The sequence below is a fragment of the Odocoileus virginianus genome, chromosome 13 (genome assembly GCF_023699985.2).
Source record: "Odocoileus virginianus isolate 20LAN1187 ecotype Illinois chromosome 13, Ovbor_1.2, whole genome shotgun sequence".
Taxonomy (NCBI): domain Eukaryota; kingdom Metazoa; phylum Chordata; class Mammalia; order Artiodactyla; family Cervidae; genus Odocoileus; species Odocoileus virginianus.
In genome coordinates this window covers 11,875,424-11,896,261 of record NC_069686.1, presented here as the reverse complement: position 1 = coordinate 11,896,261, position 20,838 = coordinate 11,875,424, and the positions used below count along the sequence as shown (strand labels likewise).

Below are 20,838 nucleotides of genomic sequence, written 5' to 3'. Positions count from 1 at the left end.
TGTTTAGATTATTGTAAATTATTGCAGCCCATAGTAAAAAGTGTTTCAACACAGCCTCTTTGTCATGCTGCCAAAGAGGTCAGCCCATAGGCACTGTACCTCCTCCGATGACTTCAGAAATGCCACGTAAGTTTGCAGGACTTGTGACCTGGAGCTGATGCTTTGGCCAAATATGTTTAATTCTTCCTCTAGCCATTTAGCTTTAGAAGAAAGTGATGCCAGTTCATCAAGTTCAAAATCATGTTTCTCTGTCAAGAGTTTTGCAGCTGCTTCTAATTCATGTGACGTCTCCTACAAAAGCCGGGCACAGGCGGTCAGCAGTTGATAGGGGAATCGTGAACACTCACATTCCATTACCTTTGGTTCAGCCATCTATTACGATTATTAATTGAACTTGTACCCAAACTCTCCTCAATAAAAAAGGCACATATTTCAAAATTCAAGAAAAGGCACCACTAAACAAAAACCATCTCAAATTACTCTTTCAGTCTATTAGCTATACTTCTTATTTAGAACATTCTTTTTTGTGTGTGTAGAGATAGGAGAAAGTTTGTTTAGTATGAAAGGTTATAAAACAGACATGTTTAAAATAATTAAAATAATTATACATGATAATTGCTTTATGAAATTTACCAACAGCTCTAGAAAGTACTTAATTTTATTATATGAGATAAGTTTATGGAAATTGTTTACTCATTTTTTAATTTTAAAACATTCCATATTAATTATTCAGTTTCCTTAAAATTTCCACTTATAAGAGTTTTTATTTTTTAATTAATTAATTTATTTTAATTGGAGGCTAATTACTTTACAATATTGTAGTGGCTTTGCCATACACTGACATGCATCAGTCATAAGTGTACATGTGTCCCCCATCCTGAACCCCCTCCCACTTCCCTCCCCATCCCATCCCTCAGGGTCGTCCCAGTGCACCAGCCCTGAGCACCCTTCTCATGCATTGAACCTGGACTGGCGATCTGTTTCACATATGGTAATATACATGTTTCACTGCTATTCTCTCACATCATGCCACTCTCACCTTCTCCCACAGAGTCCAAAAGTCTGTTCTTTACATCTGTGCCTCTTTTGCTATCTCACATATAGGGTCATCATTACCATCTTTCTAAATTCCATATATATGCATGTAGGCAATACGGTACAGATGAGGTCTGAATAACCTAAAGAGTCAGTGAATTTGACTTGCCTAGGGTGGCTCTCATATATTTTCTCTTGAGTGTAATTTCTGGCACATGAAATTTAACCACTGACTCAATGGATGGGTAGGTAAGCACTACATACATGATTGCCACAGACAGAGCCATGTTGTGAGACCAGGCTAGGATTCAAGCAAACATGAAAGACAAGCTGCACCCTCATTTACAACAAGCAGGGCCTGCTCTTGCGCTTGTATTTCATACACTTCCCAAATACTCCACTAACCGAAGGGAACTTTAATTTACAAGCACTGCTCTCACAGAATACTCTGGGAAAAAGGAAACGGAGGAGTTTCTCCCCATGAAATGGCCCCCTTTTCTCTCAAATTTTTAAAATAAAAAAATGAAATTGACTTCAGGCATGTATTTCATTTTAGACGTTTTAGATAATGAATTTTTAAAGTTTTTTTAAAAAAATAATGAATTAAAAACAGCCCCTTAAATATTGGTTCATCTGTGAGTTTCAGGTGGGGATGCTATTTGTGAAGGAGACTCTTGGATAAAATAGGAGATTGGGATTGATGTATATACTTTTATACACACTACCATATATAAAAGAGATAATCAACAAGGACCTATGTATACACAGTGAACGCTACTCAATATTCTGTGGTAACCTAGATGAGAAAAGAATCTGAAAAAGAATGTGAACACACACACACATATGTATAGCACTTTGCTGTATGGCAAAAACTAACACAAAATTGTAAATCAATAATACCCCAACATAAAATAAAAATTAAATGAAAAAAAAAAAAAAAGAAATGATGGAATAGTGAGGCCGTTTTCCTGCAGACATGGGTACTTGCCTCACCTTCCTAATCACCTGCTGGGGCAGGCGGGGACTTTGTGCAAGAATATTTGAACCCAAGTGCCATGAAAAAGGGGTGAAAGGGTGCTAGAGAAAATTCCAGATAGAAGAGGGGGCATCTTCTGTCTTTAAACATTGGGTGTGCAAACAAGATTTTTTTTTTTACCTCCTGGAATCTGCATTAGTGCATGCTGCTTTTTGTAATTTTCTTTTGCAATTTACTCTACCAGAAAATCACAAATAGCCTTAGAGAAGCACAATCCCTGCCTCCTCTGGAACCCCCAGAAGAAGCTGCAAGGAAAGAGGGCCAAATGAGTGTCTAATACCAGCCCATAATGCTGAGTTTCTATGAGCTCAAACACCCTAATAAATGCACATATAAGTAATTTAGATGCACTTACTAGTAGGAGTTTTTAAGTCATTATTTGCCATAATACTAATTTAGAATTGCAGACCTTAAGGGAGCTAGGATTAAGTTTTATAGCTACTGAAAAGAAAAGAAATTATATTTACAAAATCATAACTATAATAATAACTCTCCTTTTATTTACCTTAGCTTGTTTATCTAGTTCCAGATATTTGCTCAAAATCTTCTCTGATTCAGAAAGGCTGGAACCGACATCCATTGCATTGGAAAGTACTGTGCTGATTTTCTGAATGGACATTTCAACCTTCAGAAATAAAGAATATACTGCAGCCTTAGCAATAAATATTGGCATATACGCATGCATACGTGTAGGAAAGATATATATTGCTCTCTACTTTCCCATTACACTTTAATATATATCAATTTAATCTAAAAATAGTCTAAAATATTTCAGAATTTTATATTTAATAATGCTGCTCTTCATATGAGGTAGTATTACTGACCCACCAAGAAAGGACACACATTTACAGATATTTCTCTTATTAATAGCAATGAGATATCAGCAACAATACACATTCTCTAAAAATTTATTATCTATATTACCTAGAAAGGATAATGCACTTGTCAACACATCAATAGAGATGAACTTTTCTGGTTCATTAAATCACAATCATGCATTATATGCTGAATGGAGCCCAATTTACAGGTACATTTTGAAGCGGAGGTTCAGCACAAGTATGAGATCACTCTATGGATTACTTTATTTAGGGCCGAGGGACTCCAGGGCAGCACCACTTGCTATATATGTGATAAGAAAACACAGGAGCATGCTCAGGAGACTTAACTGATGAATGTGGGTGACTTCAATACACAAGGATAAATGAATATAGTGACCTGTAAAGGGTTCTATTCAATTCAAGTTACTGCCTTACTCTGACCAGGGTCCATACTTCCCAGAGTCAAATTGGCTCTGACTTCACAGTAGCAAGACAATTAGCAATAGCTGTTTGAGTTTCTACCATTTTCTCCACCTCTGCCACATTATCTTGAATCTCAGGCTCCAGGGAATGCGACACTACAGCTGCCGCCATATTTGTAACCTCCCTGGACCCAAGCATCAGAACAAGGCTCACATTCCCATCTCTGGATCAATAACAGGCGAGGAGGCAATATAGACAGAGACTTGATTATTTAATGACCTCCCCTGTGAAGTCTATTAATTCCATTTGTGTAAGTCAGATATGTAAGTCCATTGAGGCAAATGAAAAAAAAAAATCATTGAAAATTTGAGACCCAGCCTTTGCAATATGGTTCATTAGCATTAATGTCACTGAGATACTACTAGGTTTTGCTATAATTCCATTCACAGACCAGTAATTTAGTCAAATAGTAGCTGCCTGGTTTCATTCCTTTTAGAAAATAGGAAATAAAATTCTTCAAACCATGTATTCACTTTGGAGAGAGGATTTTACATGTCTGGTTTTATTCAGAGTGGCCTTGGCACTTTGCACTGTCTTAGTTCAATAAATTATGATAATGGCAATTTATTCCTGGAACCTGTAAAACTCATCATTTATTATTATTTTTTTTGGTGTCAGCCTGCTGTTTTTTTTTCAATTTATTTATTTATTTTTGGCTGCACTGGGTCTTCACTGCTATGCTGGCTTTTCTCTAGCTGCCGTGAGCGGGGCTACTCTCTAGTTGCGGTGTGCAGGCTTCTCACTGAAGTGGCTTCTCTTGCTGTGGGGATGGGTTCTAGGCCATGTGGGGTTAGTAGTTGTGGCTCCTGGGCTCTAGAGCCAGGCTCAATAGTTGTGGTGCACGGGGCTTAGCTGCTCCGTGGCAGGAAGGATCTTCCCAGACCAGGGATCGAACCTGTGTCTCCTATACTGGCGGGTGGGTTCTTTACCACTGAGCCACCAGGGAAGCATTATCCACTCTTCTTCTATTGTATGGTGCCATGTCAATCAAAGCATGCATATGCGAGCCATGCACAGAACCATGTAAATCAAGGAGAACACAGTCCCAATTGTGCACCTGGTTTAATTAACACAGTTAAGACAGTTCTGTGCAAAGTGAGAACTGCCTTTGTGTAAACACGTTCAAGGCTGGGAGGCAGGAAGGATGATGCTTCTAGTTTTGGCAACCTAGGGCAGGGATGGTTGATGAGTAGTAGTGAATTACAACTTCGTTCTGTTTGAATATAATGCCTAACATGGGATGAAGGGAATCCTAAGGATGCCCTGTCCTCCCACCATGCCCACATGCTGTCATCGCCATACCATCATCTGTCACCACCAGGTAAGGAGCCGCATCTAAATAGCATTATACCTTAAGGAGGACACACTTTGTAAAATTACCTCTCTTAGGTGGCCCTCCACTGAGGCTGTTAATTGCTGTCTCTTAAGAGCAAGTTCCTTGTGCGCTGAACACTGTTCAGTCAGATGTTCTACCCGTCTTCTGATGCAGCCCATAATCTCACGGACACCGGTCACCCGAGAGCTGAATGGAACAGCCAGCTGTTAGTTCACTCCACCCCTGGAGAGAAGCCCCAGGAATAAGGAACATTGGAAGATGATTCTTCCGTAAGTATGACTTGATAAAAGTTATTAAGCTTCAGGCTTCAGGGTAATAGGAGCTAAGAAACTGTAGTCCTGGGACAGCACAGAGCAAAACCAAATGATGTTCTTTTGTTTAAGCCAGGCCTGAGGGAAAAGATGAGTTATGCGTTTTTGCAACCAGGTCTAATCTTCTTTTCTAAAGATTCACTTTTTAATATTTCTCTAAGATGTTTTGAGAGCCCTATGGCAAAAAGCACAGTATGTCTGCCAAGAGTTTTCCTGGGGGTTTATTTGAAAGCTTCATTTATCTAAAGATGATCTTTGAATAGAAATGTGTTATCAGCCAATTAACAAAACACTGACGGATCCAATAGGGTAAAATATTCATGTGACATTAGGTCCTAGCTCTGAATGATTATGAATACTCAAGGCTGCAATCATTAGGTGAAAATCAAACCATCACAAATAATAAGGAATCTGATGTACACGTTCATAAAAAGAAACCAAGCCTCATAATATAATTTTGTACTTGTTAATTATACACAGGTATAATTTTCTCACAAGGGCTGGCCTTGGGAGAAAAAGTGGCATGACAGTTCACAAACTGAAAATGCCTTTAAAACAGCAAATGAACTTTGAGTTGGACCCCCTTTGCTATGGTCTAAAGACACACTAGCAAGTTTCCAAACCATTTCCAACATAGGCTTACCAGCAATGCAAGACAATGAAAGGATACAGCTGATGCAATCAGCACTTTTACGGTGTTCAACCTATCGCTGAGACAGAGCCTCTCCTAATATGTAAGAAGCTGAAATCTTTAATTTCCCATCAGTCATTTCCTTCCAATACTCATAAAGATGAGCTGACAACTCTTACATTTAATTACCCAGAGCTTAAAAAGATCTTGGAATGAGATACAGAATTCAGTAGTTTTACCTCAAATAATTAATTTATGGCTTTGTAAAAATGAATTTAATTAGTAATGAAATGAGGGCAGGATCCCAAATGCCTGAGAGGGAAAGTGACTTCACAGGAATGACAATGGGGCTGCCAAAGAGCCGAGGGTTCATCAGGCAGCTCGAGAATCTTGTCGAAGGTACATGGGATTCAAGCGTGTCCTGTGGGACCCCCAGAGGCCCAGAGAAGCTTGATTTTGGAGAAATCTGATTCCTGACACATAGTGTTAAAACTTGTTCCACATTTTAAAAACTCAGAGACAGTAAAGAGTATAATCAAGAAATCAGGAGAGTTTAGGAAATAATTCTTCATACCCACAAACTTTGTAAAAGTAGTGTATTGGTAATAGTAATCATATTTTGACTACATTTCAGACTTCGTATGCTAAACAGGTACTTCAAATCCCGGTTATCCTATATGTTATAGTTTTCTGTAAAATAGGCAAATTTGAAATGAGAAAGATAGAAAAGGTGAGTAAGTACTCTGGAAAGAAGGTGCAGAGAATATAGAAGGTAAAGCTTGTCAAAGTAAATGGGTAAGCATTTTCTAAAAATAATCCATTTATGGTGACAAGAAATCATTTTTAATGTTTTAAGTAATCTCTTCTAATTCTCATAGCTACCCAGTAATCTGGCTATAACTGTTATCTCTATTTTGCAGATGAACAAAGTGAGGTACAGAAATGCTCAGCAACTTACCCAGGTCACATTTATTAAATGGCAGGGCTGGAATTTGAACCTATTCATCTAATCTGAGTCCACATTCTTTACCACCTCATTGTGATAATTTTTCTGGGTCCCTGACATACGATGGCGGGGTGGGGGTGGTATATTCTTCTAAAATTTCACTTTCCCTTGAACTGACTGGTGATGGAAGCAGGATAAGCCTGGCAGGCATGCTCTTTTGAAATTGGCAGTCTTCGCCAGATAATTCAATGTCTGTCGGTAGTTTGCAAAGTGACCACTAGAGGGGCCTGATATCTTGTTCAGATTCACATCTTGAAGGTCCCTCTGGCACAGAGAATGGAAACCGGAAACAAAAGCAAATCAAGCATTTCTTCTGTAAAAATACTGCTTTTTAGCAACTCACAATTTTAATTTAGATGAATCATAACAAGCCAAACAGAATGTCTCTCTCTCTGTGTCTTTGGATGGATCATTCATTTTTATTTTTCAGTGACCTAGGAAATCAGTCTCATTTAGTGATGATTTATACCTTATCTTGTGTATCTATTGCATTATAAATTAAGGGAAAAGACAATATTCTTCTCATTCATTTATCCTCTGCAACCTTGAATACAAAGCCTTGTAAGAATTAAGTCAATGCATATTTTCAAATTAAATAAAATACACTTTGATCAATATTTAAGGGAAGAGAAGACACAGATTTAAGGAACAAAAATATATGCACAGATAGTTACTGTATTAAAAATGTCACTAGTAACAGTTTCCAACAGTTTTTAAACAAGGGGATGTTGCCCTTTGCCTAGTTATAGAAGTTATAGGCTATCCGAAAACTGCCCAATTTCTTCTTTGATGGTTTAGGATTCATAGTTAGGCTCACTGATCATTCTCTCCTCTGTTTCAAGTCTTACAAGGACAGACTGAATTGCCTGTCCCATGTGCATACCCTTCTTATTTGTGGCTTAGACCTCTTTCTTAGTATAAGTTCTCAATCATTTTGCTCACGATAGCCACCTCCTATTTTCCTCTGTGTCCTCAGCTAGATCATCTCTGTCAAGTGAGGCATTAACCCCTCCCCTCTGAGTGGAACCTTTATCTGTTACACTCCCAACCCCAGGTCTGTTACCTCTCCTTTCTTCCTTGATGAAAACCTAATCTGCAGATTATAACCACCCTATTCCACCATTTTCACCTGGACACTTGAAAAATTGATGCCAGATATTTTCTTTTGAAGATTCCAGACATTTCTTTTGAACATTCCAAAACCTTTTAAAACATGTATAGCCTTCATATTGCCAATTTCCTCAGAGTCTGAAATGCAGATTGTTTGATCAAAGGAAAAATATGACCTCGAACTCTGCCAGCAACTCTTACATGAACTGAAAGTAAATTAATAGAATTCCATTAGCTACCCAGTATTACTTCATAGTAGTGTTACACAGATGATAGGGCAAGAACTATGGGCAGACAATAGAAATTTGGTAGAATCAAGTTCCCCTGGCATTTTGTTTGGACTCTGAGGAAACACTGCTCATGTGCTGCTTGAGGGGCCGGGAGAGAAGCGACCAGTGGACCTGCTTTCTAAGCCTAACAATCTGTGGCTCTGTAATTTACATTGGAAATACTGCTTGATCTTCAGGCACTCTATGAATGGATTAAATGGTTCCTGCCTGTAGTATGAACACAGGGTATACTGGATTATTCTTGATGTCGATTTTGACTTCTTCAAGCATCACAGAGGCTCAGGAATGACAGACTGTGAAGGCTTCTTTAGACATTTGTTGGAAACTTCACCATGGAAGTATTTTCTCCCCTATTCATTAAGCCAGGAGAGGTGAGGGAAGGGGAAAGAAAAATTATTTTTCCCCCTAGAGAGCACAGACATATTGACTTCTGGCTCAAAAATGAACTGTTATTTTCCTATATGGAAGCAGTTGCCTTCCACCTTTGCATCTGTTACAAGCTGAGGCTGAGGAAAGGGAGTAAATCCCTATGCTAATATGTTTTAATGATTCTTTCCCAAGAGGAGCAAGTTGCTTTCAGACCTTTCATAAATTACTACTGGCAGTCCATCTGGATTAGGAGCTGAACCAGATGGTAAGCACTTGACAGCTTACTCTATCTCATCAGAAGGAATCAGTTGATCATATTTTTCTTATTGTCTATGGACAGATTATACTTTGAAAATGGGAAAAAAATGATCTTCCTTATCTCTAGCTTGCTACTTCTCTTGACAGGAACACTTCATGTTTAACATCTTTATTTTGCAGTAAACAACCACCTCTCTAGTTTTCATCCCTACTTTGAAAAAGTGCTATTCCAACTGAGGAAGTGAAATGCATATTTTCACAATAATTTTTTTTTTCTGACTTAAGTTGTACACATTTTGAATCACTGCCCACTACACGGATATCACACCCCCACACATCTCTCATACACACAAGACAATAAAGAAACATAAGTATTAAGTGGGGCTGAAGCTACAGGGTTCCTGGGTTCAGATCCATGCAGAGATGCTCACAAGTTTCATTCCTATGAGGACAGAGAGACCAAAGCATGCACTCTGTGAAGGGCAGAAATCAGTAACAGCGATGGGGTTTTCCCTCCTTACAAAAGGAGACTGAAAATCACTGCCGCTAGCTGCTGTGGGAAACAGACTGAACAGGGCAGTCAGGAAGCCCCACTCCTCCCCAATCTGGCTTTCTGGCTGCACCTCTGAGAGCCACAGTATCTCCATGTGAGCTTGGGTGACCCTGATCAAACAGCAGAAGATAGCTTCTGGACTGGAGGCCCTGTAGGTCCAGGTAGAAGTCACTGCAAAGCTGCTCAGGAGGAAAGAGAAAAGAGCAGAGAAGAAAGCAAGGACGATAAAGCTGAACAACAAACACTTTCCATCCAGAGGACAATCTACAATTCCAAAACACATGAGGAAAAGGAATCCCAAGGAAAAATATCCAACAATCAAAAGCTAAATGTACTCTGTCTGAAATGAAAATAAGTAGAGCAATCAGATGTTTCACACCACCAGAGAGATAAAGGAAAAACCAATACCCATAATAAAGAAACAAAAAACTCTGAAACAAGAACAGTCAGAAATAAAACTAGACTGGATAGGAAAAAAAGGAGTTAGAAATCCTAAGAGTGAAAATAATACAGTTGTGAAAACAATCAGAAGAATTCATTGTTGAAAACAAAGGAAAAATTAACAAGAGAAAAATGAATCGGATTCATTTTTGAGGGAATGCAATGCAAAGTGATCAAGGAATGAAAAATAGTAAAGTTAAGAGACAGATTGAGAGGCTCCAAAATCCTTCTACTGGGAGTTACTGGAAGAAGGAAAAGAGAGAAAAACAGAAAATTTATAGTTAAAGAGATAATTGTGGAACATTTTCCATAATTGATGACATATATCCTCAGGTAAAAGGGGCACAGTAATAGCCAAACAGACAAATACTCTCATTTGAGATAATTTGGAAGATAGAAACAAACATTTTAATGTATTTCCTTCCAAACAGTTTTCCCCTCTGCAGTCCTTTCCACCCTTCTCCCCTCCAAAGTTACTACAGTGTGGTTTGGATCCTACTTTACCCTTTCAACATTATATTGTGGGTATACTCTGTCTTCAAATATTTCTCAAAAACACTCTTTTGATATTGGATTAGAATATTCCACACTGTGCTTGCCCTTAAACTATTCAAACATTTCCATATTTTCTGGACATACTTAGGTGGTTTTCAGGTTTGCACTATTATAAACAGCAGCATGATTCGCATTTTATTCAATAAATAGGTCCACGCACATCTCTCCCGTGTTGTTTTCTCTCTACGCCCTCTCATTGGAAAGACTCTCCTTCAGTGGTCCAAGCACAGATTTCTGCCCCTTTAGTCAGCCTTCCTCTGTAGATGCTGCCGTTCCAAACCTTTTTACTGTGGGATCATCACCATTTCAGAACACAGCATTATCAATTAATAAATTCATGCTGTAATGAGTGACTCCTAGATATTTTTTAAGAACCTAATCTAATCAGTCATAGATTTAATGGAAAGGGTAAACTTTTAGTGCCTTCCATACTAAGAGTTTCAAAATGATAAAAGTCTTAACAACGGTAACAGGTCCAGATTGCAGTTACGACATTTACTCAACCTCTAAAGAGAACAACTTAATATAGATTTGAAAATATTTGGAAAGTGGCTGAGTTAACACTGTCATAAAAATTCAACTTTGCAATTTCCCAACTTTCAGTATCTGACATTTACCATCTAAATATATCATCAGACTTAAAAAAAAAGTTCTTCTAAGCTCTTAAATGCTTAGCAGAATTCCTACAACATGTGATCTTGGATGAGTCTGTGATACAAAGGGATTCTGGTTTCGTTTCTCTGTTGTTGTTGTTTTTAGTTTGTTGGTGGGTGGGGATTTATTTTTGTGTGTTTTCCACTTAAGATCTTTTACAATATTTTTTCCCTGACATAAGCTTTGCTTTATGCCACATCAGCCCCTTAACATTTCAAATCAAGTCACCTAATAGGTAAATATTTAGATAAGGGACAAAAGAGAGGTTTCTTTATGGTTGACCTTAAGGGCTGACCTCAAGCTGATGTCATGGTCTGGATTGAAGAGATGATGCTATCACAAGTGAAAATTAAGGAGTGAGTCAGAAGACCACAGAGTGAAAAGTGCAACTATGGGATAAAGCCAACAAACATAAAGGAATTAAAACAGCACTGTGTGGTGGATACTGATTCTGTTCATCTTGGCTGGAAGATGGAGACCCTTCACTCATCTTAGATTATCAAATCCAACAATGGTGCTTTCAAGTCTCACTCTTTCACTTGACCCATCCTGACCACAGGAGCTTGGGACAGTGTCTCTCTTCTCTGGAGAGGTCCCCAAGGCTTCCTCAGGCCTAAGAACACTCACTTCACGTCTTATTCCCTGACTGGCCATTAATAAGGTTCTGGAGACTTGGGAGCAGATTTATGTATGTTTGACTGTCCTTGAAGTCCAGTGCTCATATGTCATATGAGATGCTTATATATGTATGTTCAATAATGTTTTAAATAAACCGAAAGAAAGAAAAACTTCACAGGGAAGGTGAGATTTGAGTTGAAACTAGAAGGTAGATGAAGCACATTTTAAACGCACTAGAATTAAAAAAAAAAAAAAAATCCACCTTCCCTAAGTGGCCAGGCTTGTTGCTAGTGACTGAAGTTGAAAGCAAGGAGACAGCTAACAACCTAACACAGTGGTTCAGACCTGCACTCTCTCTACCCCTTCTATAGAGTGACAGATGGTAGGACAAGTTATATGAATCTCTCTGAGGCAGCTTCCTCAGAGAGGAAAAAACAGGACAATGATAATAGAAGTACCTGTGTAATAGGGTGGTTTGAGGATAAAATTTGTTAATGTAGATAAAGCACACAAACATTGCCTTTATCACCAGTGAGCATATGGGCATAGTCTAACTCCCACTTAACTCTTTGATCTTATCTTAGGCCTTTTTCCCTTGTCACCCTCTCCTCCAGCAAAACTGTACTTATTTCTGCTACAGTTTTGCTGCTATTTTGCAGGGCCATTCACCTCCTAGCTATTTGCATGATAGCTCTTTCTTTTCAGGGAATCCTTCCCTGACTACAGTGTCTAAGATGGTCCCCTCCCACAGTCACTCTTTATCCCATTCCATTTTTTATTTTTCTCATAGTATGCATTGCTGTGTAAGAGCATTTCATCTATTGATTGGTCAGTTGACTATTTCTTCCCACCAGAATATAAATAGCATGAAGGCAGGAACTTTATCTACTGTATTAGATACTTGGGAGCATCTGATTTACAAAAGACAATAATATTTGGGCAATGACAAAATGAATGACTGAATGAACCATGGTCTCTCCAAACTTCATTATCATTCACAGTATCAATCAGGGTAAGTAGTGGCTGTCAACATAAATGAAAATCTTGGAAAGAGGAAAATCCTAACTTACTCCTGTTTTTATTTCTCTGTAAAAAATAAACACATGAAGAATTAACATTAAATAAATAACAGTAAATGTTAGAGCAAGAGGGCAATACTGAAGGTTATACCAAAGTGTTTAGCCAGGATGAGGTTTATAAGTTTCAATTCACCACAACAAAATACAATGAAAACTGAAACAGTCTTTTGTGCAGAAATAGAAATTGGGTCAATAAAAAAGCAAGTTTACTTGTAAATCTTAAGTTAATTTTAGCAAACAGGAAAAGCTAAATGAATACTTTAAAAGGTAGCCTGTTCTTACTGGGTGCTTCCATGTTTTTGAGTCCTATATCTTTCTGAATTATGGTTTTATCTGGATATATGCCCAGAAGTAGGATTTCTGGATTATATGGCAACTCGATTTTTAGTTTTCTTAAGAAAACTCCACACTGTCTCCATAGTGGTTGTTGGTGGGAAATTACCTTCCCACCAACATTGTAGAAGGTTTCCCTTTTCTGCACGCCCTCTCCAGCATTTGTCATTTGTACACTTTTAAAATGAAGGCCATTCAGACTGGTGTGAGGTAGTGCTTCACTGTAGTTTTGGTTTGCATTTCTCTGACAATTAGTGATGTTGAGCATCTCTGCCTGTGCCTTCTGGCCATCTGTCTTTCTTCTTTGGAGAAACATCTCTCTAGATCTGCAGCTCATTTTTTTCGATTGTGGTTAGATTTTTTGTTGTTGTTATTGTTGCATTATATGAGCTATTGTATATTTTGAAAATTAGGCCCTTGGTTGGTCTCATCATTTGCAAGTATTTTCTCCCAGTCCATATTTTCTCTCATGTTTTTTGTTTATGGGTTCCTTGTTTTAGAGTTCTGAGCTGAGAGCTCACTGAGAAAAAAAAAGGAGGTTCCCAGTTTTTGTCCAGTTATGGAAAACTTCATCCTCATACAGCATTTCCAACCAGCACTTCCAATCACTACAGCTTCCTGTGGCTTAATAAATGCAGAATTCTGCTTGAGAGCAGGGCACCTCTGGGCCATCTTTAAACTCAGTGCTCAGAGATGATGCCAAGTGAGACCTAAGAGGAGGGCAAGAGGCCAGAATCCAGAACTTTCAACCTCTCTGTAAGTCTGGTGTGACCATTATCAGATCCCATCATAGGTAACTTGCATCATAGCTATTAATACATGCAAATGAATGCACTCAAACGCCTTTTATATTAAAGTGACTTTAGGTTGTGTGACAGATATCACACCCTGAAAAGATAATGAACAATTTAACAATGACTCAGAATTAGCACTTGAATGCAGGGAGAAAATAGAAATGCAAGGAAACATGTAAATAATCACCATTGATTCTGGAGGCTGCCCCAGCCTCAAAGGTATTTGATTCCAGGATAGAAAAACAGTGTGGATCTGTTCCTAATCAGAGAGCAATTACAGAAAAAATGATGACAAAATTCTCAGATTTACTGGGAAGCTTTATCACAGATAAACGTGAACTTCTGAAGTTCTGTTTTATTAACTAACAGGAGAAAAAAATAGATCTAAGGGCCTCTGAAACTCCTGAGTGCCCCAGTACTAGATTTTGCCTTTTATTTCCTCAAGATAAGTATTTATCTGCCCTATTTCTAATATAACCATCCCCAGTTAGTGAAAATGAATATGATTTGATGAAGTTGACTCCACTGTAGTCATCTGAAACAATCATGTAACTCTTAGTGTTTTGCTTTTAAAACTCTTTGTATAGAAGGTAAATAAATAAATGAGCCAGTTGTTTATTGGGTGCTCCCTGTGGACCAAGAGTGGTGCTACTGCATATGGTTTAAAACAAAACAAAACAAAACAACAAAAAACACCTCTTTGTAAAATGGGTGTCTTCATTTTACTGATGAGGAAAACTGAGGGTCATTTAGAGAAGTTAAGAAGTTTAAAAGTCATGGCATGGTTTTGGCTCTCAGAAGGCATGAAATAAAACTCCTTTGACACTAAGTTCTAAGCTTCTTATCCATGCCAGTTTTCAAGTGCCTGATAGCAGGAACGTTCCTGTTTTGTGTCCTAGTAGTGTGGTGGGCCTTCAGAAGTCTAGGAAGCCATTGGGATGCTCAGCAACACGTGCTTTTCTCTGCGGGAACTCATGTTTATTTCCTTGCCATTATTCTAAGCTGCAGTTTCAACCCAGCCATGGCTGCAGCTGGAAACTTCCTTTTTAGGTTCTGCTTCTCTCCCATGGTGGTGACCCACGTCATTGAACAGATAAACCATCACATGAGGAAGGGAAGCGAGTCCCAAGTAAAATGCATGGGACTGAGCTCAGTAACTGTGTGGCTCTGGTTTGCAACTGAGATTCTAATGCATTTCAATTCAGCTTCTAATGGATTTCCAGAATGTCCTTTGCCAAGTATTAATTGCTCTATACTTTCAGTTCTTCCTGCAAAATGGAAATAGTATTGATTTGTAAAATATTGTGAAATTTCAGGGCAACCAACACCTTGTAATTACTATGAAACCTCATGTATCTAGGATGTTGACAGAAACTATACTGCTTACTATTTTTTAATCCAGTTACTTAACTATTTTATTCTTTTTTTTTTCCCAATTATTTTTATTAGTTGGAGGCTAATAACTTTAAAATATTGTAGTGGTTTTTGCCATACATTGACATAAATCAGTCATGGACTTACATGTGTTCCCCATCCTGAACCCCCCTCCCACCTCCCTCCCCATCCCATCCTTCTGGGTCATCCCAGTGCCCCGAGCACTTGTCTCATGCATCCAACCTGGACTGGTGATCTGTTTCACACTCGATAATATATATGTTCCGATGCTGTTCTCTCAGATCATCCCATCCTCGCCTTCTCCCATAGAGTCCAAAAGTCTGTTCTAGATATCTGTGTCTCTTTTTCTGTTTTGCCTATAGGGTTATCATTACCATCTGTCTAAATTCCATATATGTGCGTTAGTATACTGTATTGGTGTTTTCCTTTCTGGCTTACTTCACTCTGTATAATGGGCTCCATTTTCACCCAACTCATTAGAACTGATTCAAATGAATTCTTTTTAATGGCTGAGTAATATTCCATTGTGTATATGTACCACAGCTTTCTTATCCATTCATCTGCTGATGGGCATCTAGGTTGCTTCCATGTCCTGGCTATTATAAACAGTGCTGTGATGAACACTGGGGTGCAAGTGTCTCTTTCAGATCTGGTTTCCTTGGTGTGTAGGCCTAGGAGTGGGATTGCTGGGTCATATGGCAGTTCTATTTCCAGTTTTTAAAGAAATCTCCACACTGTTCTCCATAGTGGCTGTTCTAGTTTGCATTCCCACCAACAGTGTAAGAAGGTTCCCTTTTCTCCACACCCTCTCCAGCATTTATTGCTTGTAGACTTTTGGATAGCAGCCATTCTGACTGGCGTGTAATGATACCTCATTGTGGTTTTGATTTGCCTTTCTCTGATAATGAGTGATGTTGAGCATCTTTTCATCTGTTTGTTAGCCATCTGTATGTCTTCTTTGGAGAAATGTCTGTTTAGATCTTTGGCCCATTTTTTGATTGGGTCATTTATTTTTCTGGAGTTGAGCTGGAGGAGTTGCTTGTATATTTTTGAGATTAATCCTTTGTCTGTTGCTTCGTTTGCTATTATTTTCTCCTATTCTGAAGGCTGTCTTTTCACCTTGCTTATAGTTTCCTTTGTTGTGCAAAAGCTTTTAAGTTTCATTAGGTCCCATTTGTTTATTTTTGCTTTTGTTTCTAAAATACTGGGTTGTGGGTCATAGAGGATCCTGCTGTGATCTATGTCGGAGAGTGTTTTGCCTATGTTCTCCTCCAGGAGTTTTATAGTTTCTGTTCTTACATTTACATCTTTAATCCATTTTGAATTTATTTTTGTGTATGGTGTTAGAAAGTGTTCTAGTTTCATTCTTTTACAAGTGGTTGACCAGTTTTCCCAGCACCACTTGTTAAAGAGGTTGTCTTTTTTCCATTGTATATTCCTGCCTCCTTTGTTGAAGATAAGGTGTCCATAGGTACGTGGATTTATGTCTGGGCTTTCTATTTTGTTCCATTGATCTATATTTCTGTCTTTGTGCCAGTACCATACTGTCTTGATGACTGTGGCTTTGTAGTATAGTCTGAAGTCAGGCAGGTTGATTCCTCCAGTTCCATTCTTCTTTCTCAAGATTGCTTTGACTATTTGAGGTTTTTTGTATTTCCATACAGATTGTGAAGTTATTTTTTCTAGTTCTGTGAAAAATACCGTTGGTAGCTTGATAGGGATTGCATTGAATCTATAGATTGCTTTGGGTAGTATAGTCATTTTCACAGTATTGATTCTTCCAAGCCATGAACACGGTATATTTCTCCATCTATTTGTGTCCTCTTTGATTTCTTTCATCAGTGCTTTATAGTTTTCTATGTATAGGTCTTTTGTTTCTTTAGGTAGATATACTCCTAAGTATTTTATTCTTTTTGTTGCAATGGTGGATGGTATTGTTTCCTTAATTTCTCTTTCTGTTTTCTCATTGTTAGTGTATAGGAATGCAAGGGATTTCTGTGTGTTAATTTTATATCCTGCAACTTTACTATACTCATTGATTAGCTCTAGTAATTTTCTGGTAGAGTCTTTAGGGTTTTCTATGTAGAGGATCATGTCATCTGCAAACAGTGAGAGTTTCACTTCTTCTTTTCCTATCAGGGTTCCTTTTATTTCTTTTTCTGCTCTGATCGCTGTTGCCAAAACTTCCAAAACTATGTTGAATAGTAGTGGTGAGAGTGGGCACCCTTGTCTTGTTCCTGATTTCAGGGGAAATGCTTTCAATTTTTCACCATTGAGGGTAATGCTTGCTGTGGGTTTGTCATATATAGCTTTTATTATGTTGAGGTATGTCCTTCTATTCCTGCTTTCTGGAGAGTTTTAATCATAAATGGGTGTTGAATTTTGTTAAAGGCTTTCTCTGCATCTATTGAGATAATCATATGGTTTTTATCTTTCAATCTGTTAATGTGGTGTATTACATTGGTTGATTTGTGGATATTAAAGAATCCTTGCATTCCTGAGATAAAGCCCACTTGGTCATGATGTATAATTTTTTTAATATGTTGTTGGATTCTGTTTGCTAAAATTTTGTTAGGGATTTTTGCATCTATGTTCATCAATGATATTGGCCTGTAGTTTTCTTTTTTTGTGGCATCTTTGTCTGGTTTTGGAATTAGGGTGGTGGGGCCTCATAGAATGAGTTGGGAAGCTTACCTTCTTCTGCAATTTTCTGGAAGAGTTTGAGTAAGATAAGTGTTATCTCTTCTCTAAATTTTTGACAGAATTCATCTGTGAAACCATCTGGTCCTGGGCTTTTGTTTGCTGGAAGATTTCTGATTACAGTTTTGATTTCCTTGCTTGTGATGGATCTGTTAAGATCTTCTATTTCTTCCTGGTTCAGTTTTGGAAAGACACTTTTCTAAGAATTTGTCCATTTCTTCCAAGTTGTACATTTTATTGGCATAGAACTGCTGGTAGTAGTCTCCTATGATCTTTTGTATTTCAGTGTTGTCTGTTGTGATCTCTCCATTTTCACCTCTAATTTTGTTGATTTGGTTCTTCTCCCTTTGTTTCTTAATAAGTCTTGCTAATGGTTTGTCAATTTTGTTTATTTTTTCAAAAAACCAGCTTTTAGCTTTGTTGATTTTTGCTATGGTCTCTTTAGTTTCTTTTGCATTTATTTCTGCCAAATTTTTAAGATTTCTTTCCTCCTATTAACCCTGGGGTTCTTCATTTCTTCCTTCTCTAGTTGCTTTAAGTGTAGAGTTAGGTTATTTATTTGACTTTTTTCTTGTTTCTTGCGGTAGGCCTGTATTGCTATGAACCTTCCCCTTAGCACTGCTTTTACAGTGTCCCATAGGTTTTGGGTTGTTGTGTTTTCATTTTCATTCATTTCTATGCATATTTTGATTTCTTTTTTGATTTCTTCTATGATTTGTTGGCTATTCAGAAGCGTGTTATTTAGCCTCTATATGTTTGAATTTTTAATAGTTTTTTCCTGTAATTGAGATCTAATCTTACTGCATTGTGGTCAGAAAAGATGACTGGAATGATTTCAATTTTTGAATTTACCAAGGTTAGACTTATGGCCCAGGATGTGATCTATTCTGGAGAAGGTTCTGTGTGCACTTGAGAAAAAGGTGAAATTGATTGTTTTGGGGTAAAATGTCCTATAGATATCAATTAGGTCTAGCTGGTCCATTGTGTCATTTAATGTTTGTGTTTCCTTGTTAATTTTCTGTTTAGTTGATCTATCCATAGGTGTGAGTGGGGTATTAAAGTCTTCCACTATCAGTTACTTAACTATTAAATTCTAACTTTTCTTAAAATGGTCACTAACTATTACTTCTATTAAGATTCAGTCTGTAGTCTGAAGAAAAGAACTATAGATGCCCCTTTGAAAAATATATATGTATATATATATGTATATAAATATATAGAGACTAGCAAGAGCAAGGAAGGCAAAAAGACTGACACTAGCTTAGTAAATAAAAATAAACATGTTGACCGTTACAAAATGGATGGCCAGAAAAAGTCACTAGAACACTGCAGGTAGAATGTAATACAAAACAGAAGCACTTCTCTATATTTAAGTATAGAAAATAAAGCATCACTGATTAGAACAAACAGGATCAAGTTTGAAAAAGTAAAAGTGAAAGTCGCTCAGTTGTGTCTGACTCTGCGACTCCATGGACTGTATAGAATTCTCCAGGCCAGAATACAGGAGTGAGCAGCCGTTCCCTTCTCTAGCAGTAATAAATTGTGACCAGTTTTCCTGTGCCAGGACTTAAGCATCAAAACTGAGCACCGAACTTCAGTTTTTGATCAGCGAGCAGGGACTGGACTTGCTTTCATGCCTTAAGTTAGAAAAATAGGCAAAGCAAATGAAACAATGGCTCTCAGACATTGAAGGACAAGTAGCACAGGGCAGTGATCCTTGAGAGAAGGGAAATGAATGGGGTGAGCCTTACGTCTGCCTCAGCCTACTGCCTGGGAGATAATTTCCAGACCAAAGCTCAGGGAAATGGAATCAAACAGAGTCCAAAGGACTTACTGGTTTGAGGAGACAGAGATCAGACTTCAGGGAAGCCAAGGCACCTAGAATCTCTGGGACAGCATACCAGTGACAGTCTTCAGATCTAGGGAGGGGTCTTTAGCTGCCTCCTGAGCCACCCCTACAAGAAAGGAAACTGCCCAAGATCAGGGAAAGCACCCCCAAGTAAAGAACAGCCTGAACAGAGAAATATAATCTGTCTGCACTCTGAGAACTGCTTGCTAAACTGACATGGGACCATGCCCCAATCACAACTGGAGGCCTCACCATTTGCTCCATCATCACATGACTCAGACCCATGTCCAACAGGTACCTTGAATTCAGACACAACAAGTCTAGGTATTCCACAGGATACCTTCTGTCAAGTCCAAGAAAGTTATGCATTCGGGAAGGCCTTGAGCAGAGGAGGGGAGAAAGGAGCTCTCATACCCACAGGGGCCAGACCTGAGTACCTTTGTGCTCCTGGAGCCAACTGGACACACCATGATACACGGCTTGGAGCCAAAGTAAGGAAACTTAGCAACTACAGCTACTGTTAGTTTTTTTTAACAGGTGAGAAGCATTTATCCTTCTCACAGCCTCAGCTTTTTAGCTCTGGCTAGAAAGTCTTGGATTATTTCTGATCTTGGCTTTGCATGGTCCTATAAGAACCATCACAAGCCCTGGTTAAATATATCTGTCTGAACTCAGACTATCTTCTCTTTTTTTGGCCACACCGTGTGGCATGTGGAACTTCCCTGACCAGGGGTCAGACCCATGCCCCCAGCACAGAGTCTTAATGACTGGACCACCAGGGAAGTCCTCAGAGTATCTTTTGAAAAGAAAATACCCTAAACCCAAACTTATCAAATCAACATCTAAAATAGAGCAGAATGAGGCTTTAAAACAGAAACAAAATAAAATTTTACCACCTTTGACCTATTTCATTGTCCCTCAAACTGAATGTCCTTGAGTTTCAAGGGGATTGTGGATATGGAAGATAAAAATCATGCTAATCCCATCTGCATAAATCTTTGTGTCTCTCTATGTCAAAATGTAAGCCCTGCCATCATTCTTCCTAGCCAGTATCCATTCCATCATCTGCTTTTTCTGTTAGCTCCCTTTTGTCTTCCAATCTCTATTCTTGATCATACATTCTTCCTGCATTCTCTTTCTGTTCTTAAGGTCCTTCTCTCTCTTCATTCCCTGAGCTTACAATG

At 38.3% G+C, this 20,838-nt stretch overlaps 1 protein-coding gene across 6 annotated transcripts in view; it reads right to left on the bottom strand.

Annotated features, from left to right (window-relative positions):
- Positions 1-20,838, bottom strand: part of CCDC141 (coiled-coil domain containing 141) — a 219,691-nt gene that overhangs the window by 61,797 nt on the left and 137,056 nt on the right. For all 6 annotated transcript variants that reach the window (XM_070475945.1, XM_070475947.1, XM_020903873.2 and 3 more), the window contains 3 exons: positions 4,753-4,894; positions 2,577-2,696; positions 100-291 (listed from right to left, as the gene is read on the bottom strand). In XM_070475945.1, coding sequence (XP_070332046.1) covers positions 100-291; positions 2,577-2,696; positions 4,753-4,894 — 454 coding nt within the window. The remainder of the gene's footprint in view (positions 1-99; positions 292-2,576; positions 2,697-4,752; positions 4,895-20,838) is intronic.